The sequence below is a fragment of the Labrus bergylta genome, chromosome 3, assembly GCF_963930695.1.
Source record: "Labrus bergylta chromosome 3, fLabBer1.1, whole genome shotgun sequence".
NCBI lineage: Eukaryota > Metazoa > Chordata > Actinopteri > Labriformes > Labridae > Labrus > Labrus bergylta.
In genome coordinates, this window is record NC_089197.1 from 15,653,824 (window position 1) to 15,661,922 (window position 8,099).

The following is an 8,099-nucleotide window of genomic DNA, read 5'->3' on the forward strand; positions in this document are numbered from 1 at the left end:
ATAACTTTTTGTTTGATTTGGCACTTTAGAAATCAAAATTGATTGAATGACAGATTGATTTTAGACAATCACTTCACAGTTAGCGCTCTGACTAATGAACGTATAAGAAGTCAAACCGTTACCTCTACAATATGAACCACCTCGTTCGACCTACAGGTCGTTCACTTCCTCTATCTCTGAAAGTTTACCGTCAAATATTTTCATAAGGCCACACAATCCTGACCAGACAGAAGAGGAAATGATAACTGTCAGTTGTATGTTATACTAAACATGGGAACAATGGGAAGAGTATTACTTCCTCTGTGGCACTGAATTACTCTATAGTGTAGATTAAACGGTATTCATACGAGTCGATCTACAAAGGGGAGGAAAACAAACCACTTTTCATAGCTTTAATGGGTTATTTATTCTGTCTGCTTTTTATATTAAGATCAATATTTTTAGATCATGCTGACCTGCCTTTGACATCACCTGTCCAGGGTCTAAAAATGTTATAGGCTATTCTGTGGTTAACTCCTTGCCACACTTTCTATCATGTTGTGGTTTTGCAAAGTGTAGAGGGACGTGACTTTATGAACGATATCCTGGTTTACTTGTATATGCAAGTCGCTTCGTTTGCTTGTTCCTTTTTACATTTTTATCGATGTAAAATAATCATTTAATGCTGGACAAGTTCATTCCTGACTGGAAATTACAATTGTGTTCAAACTCTAATCTGTATCTCATGGCCATGTTGCTGTGGCTGAAAGATTCTTAAAAGACATGTTAGTAAAAGTTTAGATTTTTAAAAAAGGACAAGCTCCAGGTTAGCTTCCTAAACACTGCAGACAAGGAACAACAGCTACCGTAGTGCATACAGGTTACACACACTAGCACCTTTGAAGGTGAACCTTTTTTAAATGACTAAGTTCATGGAGTTTGTAGTCTTGTTGCCACAGTGAGTTTGACGGGCGACCAGCAGAGAGCCCAGTAATTATGCTAAGCTAATGAGACCCATACAAAGTTATCAAAAGGACAATTAAAGATGCTCTATTGAAAATAGTGTAGCACATGACTGCAAACATATGATGGTGAACTTATTTACTGATTTCATGCTTGGATGAGTTGTGTTACTAAATCTGTACAAACACACACACACACACACACACACAGTAGCTATTTCCAGCTTCCCCCCTTGAGCCGTCGAAGTCCAGCTAAATCTGGAGAAGCTGAGGTGGATTGGGTTACAGGAGAGACATTCATACGCCACGGTCGCAGAGTTTCAGGTGGAACAACATTCACTTCAGAGCAGAGACACTGACCACGTTTCCACCGTCTCAGAAAGTGACCCACACTGACAATCTGAAGGTAATGTGATGCACTGCATGCCATGTGTCTGTCTGAAAATAAGGTATTTCAATATTGAATCAGCTGAAGTGAATAATAAATGTTACAGTGTTCTGCATTTCCCATTTCTCTAACGTTTGTGTGAGCACTGGGCACTTACAGAGCATCCAAACACTCATGGTTCAAACCCTCCACATGGAAATCACTGCATGTTGTAACTATAAAGTCAAAAATAGAACACATCGTTTAATATGACAACTATAAAACACACCAGGTGCATGAAGCACATTAAACTGAGGTGTATTGTCCCATAAACCACCATTTCAAACACTTAACCCGCCTACCTGCCTGGACGCTAGAATATCAGCCTAAGCTTGTACAGCATTGTGTTGTTTAAAATAAAATCCTCGGTTGGGTTGTTATTTTTACTCTTTTAGACCTAAAGTAACAACTCCAATAGAGTTAAAAACTTGTTATCGTTGTTGATGCGTATTGCACTGATGTTAAAACTAATACTTGAATGTCTTGTATACAATTCAAATCAGAATACTACAACAAAAAGTTCAATAATAATGTTTGAATTAATTTCCATCTGAGATTTAGTTTGAAGTGACTTCTGTGCTAAACTCATGTGAACTATCCACTGATCTTTCACAATTAATCACGCTGACTTGATAAAATAACTGGTCACAAATTTGTCCAACTCATCTCAGCATCCTCTTTTTTTTTACCTGTATGAGTCATTACACTGTTGTGTCTTATCTGTGTGTGTTTGTTGTCATTGTGTGTGTTTCAGATGGTGATTCTCGATGTGTTAATAATAGGGGCTGGCCCTCATGCCTTGACCCTGGCCAGCTTGCTATTAAATCCTGAAAGTGGTCCAAACTCAGATCCTGGACCTGACCTCCCCTCCTGCTGCTCGGACCCTCTGAGGCCTCAAACAAACCCCCAAATGTCCAACAACAAGCGTTGCAACGGCAAGAAAAGGAGGAGGAACACAACTGGTACCGTACCCTCACTTTTGCTTCTCAGATCAAGATACAACTGACTTATTGTCATAAGTCATCTGTGTTCGTGATGAGCAGCAAAACAAACAAAATAATGATTACGACAATAAATTAATAATAAGTTCATTTTCAAGCATACATGTGAAACATTCAGGATCATTTTTAAATCAGGATGATCTGCTGCTGTGCTTTGTCTTGTGTTGCAGGAAATATTTCATAATCTTCATTTTTTGGGATGAAACTGAAAGTTTTATTTAATAAAACTTACTAATATATATTTTTTAAATCAGGAATTCGACTCAGTTATCTTGATTCATTTTGATTGCATTTCCAAATCTGTCTAACCATTCCAACCCCCATATTATAATATCTATCAACTATTTCCCTTATGTCTGCTTTGCAGACGCCTGATTTTCAAAGTGAATATCATCTAAGTTAAAAAGCTGAAAATCAAAATGTGGGCGGTGAGCCTCTTTGACCAGTCCAGTCCTGATTTTGATTGCAAATAAAACACAAAGGAAGTCAATACCCCTCTGTTGCTGTCGCTATATTTGCGCTGTTTCAAAATCACTCTGTTGCTTCCTGTACAGCTTCATAACTCAGCTATGATCAGTCTGTGCAGGCCTGACACTGGAGGAGCAACTAGCAAAGACAACCATATCAGAGAATGCCGTTTGTCCCCCGCTGAGTGTGCGAGTGGTTGACTCCTACGGTGTGTGGACGAATCTGTGGGAGAGCCAGTTCACAGCTCTGAACATCCCTCACCTGCGCTCACACACTCTGGTACACACAGAGCCTCTCAACAAGGTAGAAGACAAACTGATTCCTCTAAAGTACAAACAAGGAAATTACTTTCACATTACTACTAGAAAATGAAAACCCACATGTGTCTGTTTTCCTGCACAGAAGGCGCTGCAGGAGTATGTTTTAAAGTCAGCTCGATCATCAGAGCTTCACAGTCTGCCAGACCAGCTCTACATCCTGGACGAAAACGCATTTTTCAACGACATGAGGCTGGGCAAAAAGGAAAAGAAACGTCTTAACATCACCTCAACACTGAAGAAGAGTTTATCCTTCAGTCTGCCAGGAACCAAACTGAGTGTGGATTTCTTTAAGGATCAGGTTGGACACACTGCATGAGTGTGTGTTTCTCATGCATGGTAGGTTTCATGTAATTACTGACATTAACACTATATTTCAGTAACTTGACAGATAGTTTTTTTTGACTTATAAAAATACAGCTTGTGTTAACTATGGTCTGTCTGTTCATGTCTTCATAGTAATAAAATAGAGTCTCAAAAGCTTCAAATAGTGCATCTCAATAACTTCTAGTGTAGTTTGTATTTGCTTGTTTGGAGTTATTACTTCAAAAACTTTGAGGTTGAATGTATAACAAACAGGACAATACAATCATATCGTTACAAGCAAGTACAAACTATATGATTTTTTTTTTCCACAATATAAAGCTAACTCTACAGGGACACATGACACAAAAATCATATTTGCGACTTTGTTGACTGTGTTTTTTAACTCAATTTTTAAACATTTATTATTAACTTGGAATGATGACGGCATGATTGCATGAGCTCCCAAATTAGCTGAGTAGCTGGGTTTATGAATCTGCAGGTGGAGAGATACAACTTGGACAAAGTGTTGGTGAAGGGAACAGTGGAGCACATCACACCTGTAACTGAAGAGAAGACGGATAAAGAAGAAGAAACTAACTGGATAAAAGAGCAGGAAACAGAGGAAGAGGCCATGACAGGGACTGAACGGAAAGGAGATCGGACGAGGAAGCGAGTAGAATATTTTCTAGTCCAACTTCAAGAAGGAGTTGTCTTGAAGGCTCGCAAAGTAGTTATGGCAACAGGTCCAACCCGTGCCCAGATGGCCAACGTCCCTTCATGGGTGACAAACATTGGAGAGAGCTACCCAGAGGAGAGACTGCAACACACAGTGCACCTCATGCATCACCTGGCAACTTCTCAACAAAAACAAAAAGACGCAGACTGTCAGAGACCAGAAGAGGCCTTTCCCCCTCAAGGTTTGTCCGATTTCTTCTATTTATATTATTATGATACAGAAAACATTTGGTGGAAAACAATGTTTTAACAGTCGCCCCAAAAGCAGTGATGATGATGCATGGATATTGTCATGATTTGGTATTATTTAGTTTTGTATTTTCAGTGTTTAGTGTTTCTTTATGTTCTAGTGGGTTTTGTTCATTCTTGAGTTCTGTGTGTCTTCAGTGTTTCATGTATTTTATTTTGTAGTTGTCCTCTGTGTTTCTTGTGTCCATTCCTTCCTCTGTGTGTTTCCCTCCATTGTGATTGCCCTCATTGTCTTCACCTGTGTTATTAGTCTCACCTGTGTTTGATTACCCCATGTCTATTTAGTCTCTGTGTTTCATCCCTTCTGTGTCAGTTCATTGTAGGTGTTTGTCGGTGTTGTTTGTTGCATGTCAGTTTACCTGCGGCGCCTTCTCTTGTTGGGTTTTCTGGAAGTAAGTTTTTGTTTGCCTTTTGTTTGACGAATAAATAGTTTTCGTGAATCCTGCATCTGGGTCCTCCTCTTCGTTTTCGCGATCCGTGACAGAATGAACTGACCAAAAAATGGACCCAGCAGGATTATTTTCGTTGGAATTGCGTGAGGTTACTTATAACCTCACGTGCTTAAAGAATGACTTAAAATATGCTTGCTCTAGCAAGGACAGACTGGCAGCCATTTCCACGGTTCAAAAGGAAATTCTTTCTAGACCATGGCTGAAAAACTTAGTCCCTGAGTGGACTAGAGACTTTTTCTCTACGCCTGCTTCACAGTCTTATACCGCTGAGCCTGTTTGTCCTCAGCAGCCGGTGAACCAACCCAACCCAAGCCTCAGCTCAAGCCTCAGCTTAGGCCTCAACCCAGGCCTCTTCAGCCATGTGTTCCTGTTCCAGCGGAGCGCTGTCTGCCACCGGTTCCGGCGGAGCGCCATCTGCCTCCTGTTCCTGCAGAGCGTTGTCTGCCCCCTGTGCCTGCTGAACCGCGTCTGTTTCCTGTGTCTGCTGAGCTGCATCTGACTCCCCTGTCTCCGTGGGAGGCTCTTCCCACTCCTATTACTCCTGTGTTCTCGTCAGAGGCCCTGCTGACTCCTGCGCCGTCATCAGAGGATCTGCTGAGTCTATCTATTTCTGTGACTCCTGAACTCTCGTCGGAGGTTCTGCTGACTCCGCCCACTGCTGTGTCTTCGTGGGAGGCTCGGCCTCTCACTGGTCCCCTGTCGTCTGGTCGGCATCCAGGCTGCCCCCCCAATCTGCTCTCAGTGTTCGGTTGGCCTTCTGGCTGTCCACCTGAACTTTCCGGGCTATGTGCCCAGCCTCCAGGCCTGACTTGTGCTTTATCATCTATTTTACTCTTCATGGAACAATCATTTACAGAATCAACATCACTGTGTTGAAGAAGACTTAAACTAGCGACTGAGACCAAAACTATTTCTGGGAAAGTGATTAATGAGGTAATAAAGTGTGAGGCAAGGCTGTTTTCTCATACACACCAATACAATAAAACATAATTTGGCAACCAGTGGTGTAGCCCACTATTGGTGATTATGATGATTGATGGTTTACACACAATTGGCTAAAATAAATGACGTCCGGCTCCTCTTTTCCTGTAAATCTGCAAATTGATGCAGTCTTACACAGCGAAATGAAATAAAACTAAAATTGATGCTTTAAATGTCTCTTTGCTTATGTTTTTTTTAGAGTATTTGATAATACTTTGACTTACTTGGTATTTCTTCAGTAGCATTTTGATCCCCCATCCTCACTGAAACATGTTTGTTCTGAATGCCTGTGTGTGTCTAGATCTGTGTGCAGTGTGTGAAACAGGTCAGAGAGTAATGGTAGTTGGAGGAGGTCTGACCAGCGCTCATGTCGTCTCCCTTGCTCTGCAGCAGGGTGCCAGCCATGTGACATGGGTCATGAGGAAGCACCTGCAGGTCTATTGACAGAGTAAAGCTGCAACCATAGAGCACAGATACACCTGTCTGCCTCCAACACACACAGAAAATCTTTGTTGTTTCCTCTACAGTTAAAGCAGTTTGACGTGGGCGACGTGGAGAGTCTGGTGGGTCGTTACTCCCATGTGGAGCACGGCATTAAGATGGACGGTCAGGCCTATCTGCGACAGTTCTACAATGAAAGGAGTCTCCACAAACGGCTGGCAATGATCCGCCAGGCGAGGAAAGGAGGAGCTGTCACCCCAGAGGCCTACATCCACCTACAACCGTTTATCTTGAGTGGACAGGTGGACGTGAAGACATACTGTCAGGTAATAGAACATGCAAGACCATCTTATGAAAGATTATGTGACACTATATCTGCAGAACTACTGCAGGAACCTCTTACCTGAATCTGGCGTAACTGTCAAGGTGAGTGAAGCCAGCTGGTGCTACAGGAGTCAGGCATGGAGTCTCTCCCTCTGCAATGGGGACCACTGGACTGGAAACATGATCTGGCTTGCCACCGGCTGCAAACTTGATGTCAAACAGGACCCGCTGCTTTCAGAGGTGATGCAGGAATTCCCCATTCAGGTGGGTGGAGGAACAAAGCTTTTTTTTTTTAGGCTATCTATAGTATAGAAGTGTGGACAGAAGACCAAATAACTTGAGATAAGAGCATTAATCCTTTTTTTTTCTTATTTGTTCTCCATTTTTATGCTGTTACTTGAACAAGTGAACTCATTACAACGGATTAATACAATTTCACCTTACTGTCCTTCAATACAGGTGATTGATGGTTGGCCGTGCATATCGGAGAGCTTGCGGTGGGAAAAGGATTGTCCTCTCTACCTAATGGGTCAATACACCGCTCTACAGGTAGGTTTTATGCAGTGTTTTGATATGAAGAAAAAAAGTCTCAACATAACTTTTACAATTAATACATAGACCACGTGTCCCTTACCTGATTCCACCTCACACAGGTTGGACCTCATGCAGTAAACCTGGCTGGTGGACAGGCTGCCAGCAAGCGGATAGCAAAAGACATCATGTGTCTTCAACAGCAGGAGGATTCAGACACTTTTGAATTGAGTGGAGGGAAATCAAAAACTGAGGAATATATTCAACAGATGCAAGGCCTGTTATGGCTTTAACAATAGAGTCTAAAACATGTGCTGGGTGTTGGCAGCCATCTGTTTTTGATGATGATGATGAAATATTGCCTTGTTTTAATAAAATGCACTGATATGATGGTCTTATTTTACTTTTTTGGAAACCATAACTACGTTTTGTTTCCAATTACCAAATAATCATCCTTTTACGTAAGAGGCTCATTCACAAAGTTCAATAACTTTGCTTGGTTTTATTTTATTTAATTAATTGTTGTTGTGAGTGTTTTTGTTTATTTCTATTTAACTGTTTTTTTTTTTTCTTTCATGAGCTCAGTATTATTATTATTCTTGTCTCTACATGAATTTGATGACATCTAGATGTTGCTTTGCACTGGGCTCGGGACAGTGGGGGGGGTGAATGTCAGTACGGTGCTGTTGTAAGACGGGTTAAAGATACATGTTACTGCTGCTGCTACTGTCTTGTCTGCATGGTGTCTATTGTTTGGGGTAAAATAAAATAATTGGAACTTTGCTTGGATGAAAATGTTGAATATGTCCCTCCCGTGATCCGTGTGTTTCAAAGCAATACGTTTAAATCAATAGTTTTTCCTGACCTTATCATGTTTCGTTAAAGAAAACGGGAAGTTCATCGTAATGAAAAGGCCAACGGGCTTA

The 8,099-nt window shown here is 41.4% G+C and overlaps 1 protein-coding gene across 5 annotated transcripts; it reads left to right on the top strand.

Annotated features, from left to right (window-relative positions):
- Window positions 1–1,209: 1,209 nt before the first annotated feature.
- On the top strand, window positions 1,210–7,956 carry zgc:113276 (uncharacterized protein LOC553748 homolog). Of its 5 annotated transcripts, none has more exons than XM_065952820.1 (10): window positions 1,210–1,347; window positions 2,123–2,330; window positions 2,947–3,140; window positions 3,240–3,455; window positions 3,960–4,377; window positions 6,179–6,312; window positions 6,405–6,644; window positions 6,745–6,906; window positions 7,102–7,191; window positions 7,296–7,956. In XM_065952820.1, the coding sequence occupies exons 2-10, from the start codon at window positions 2,123–2,125 to the stop codon at window positions 7,464–7,466; spliced, it is 1,833 nt and encodes a 610-aa protein (XP_065808892.1). In that variant the 5' UTR covers window positions 1,210–1,347; the 3' UTR covers window positions 7,467–7,956. The 5 variants fall into 5 exon arrangements, with proteins under 5 accessions (XP_065808892.1, XP_065808894.1, XP_065808893.1 ...); XM_065952822.1 differs by having other exon boundaries at window positions 6,745–6,882; XM_065952821.1 differs by having other exon boundaries at window positions 3,243–3,455.
- The last annotated feature ends 143 nt before the right edge of the window (window positions 7,957–8,099 follow it).

Coding starts and splice junctions, on each gene's coding strand:
- zgc:113276 (XM_065952820.1), top strand. CDS start 2,123: ATGGTGATTCTCGATGTGTTAATAATAGGGGCTGGCCCTCATGCCTTG. Junction 3,456..3,959: donor TGGATTTCTTTAAGGATCAG/GTTGGACACACT, acceptor ATGAATCTGCAG/GTGGAGAGATACAACTTGGA. Junction 6,313..6,404: donor TCATGAGGAAGCACCTGCAG/GTCTATTGACAG, acceptor TTTCCTCTACAG/TTAAAGCAGTTTGACGTGGG.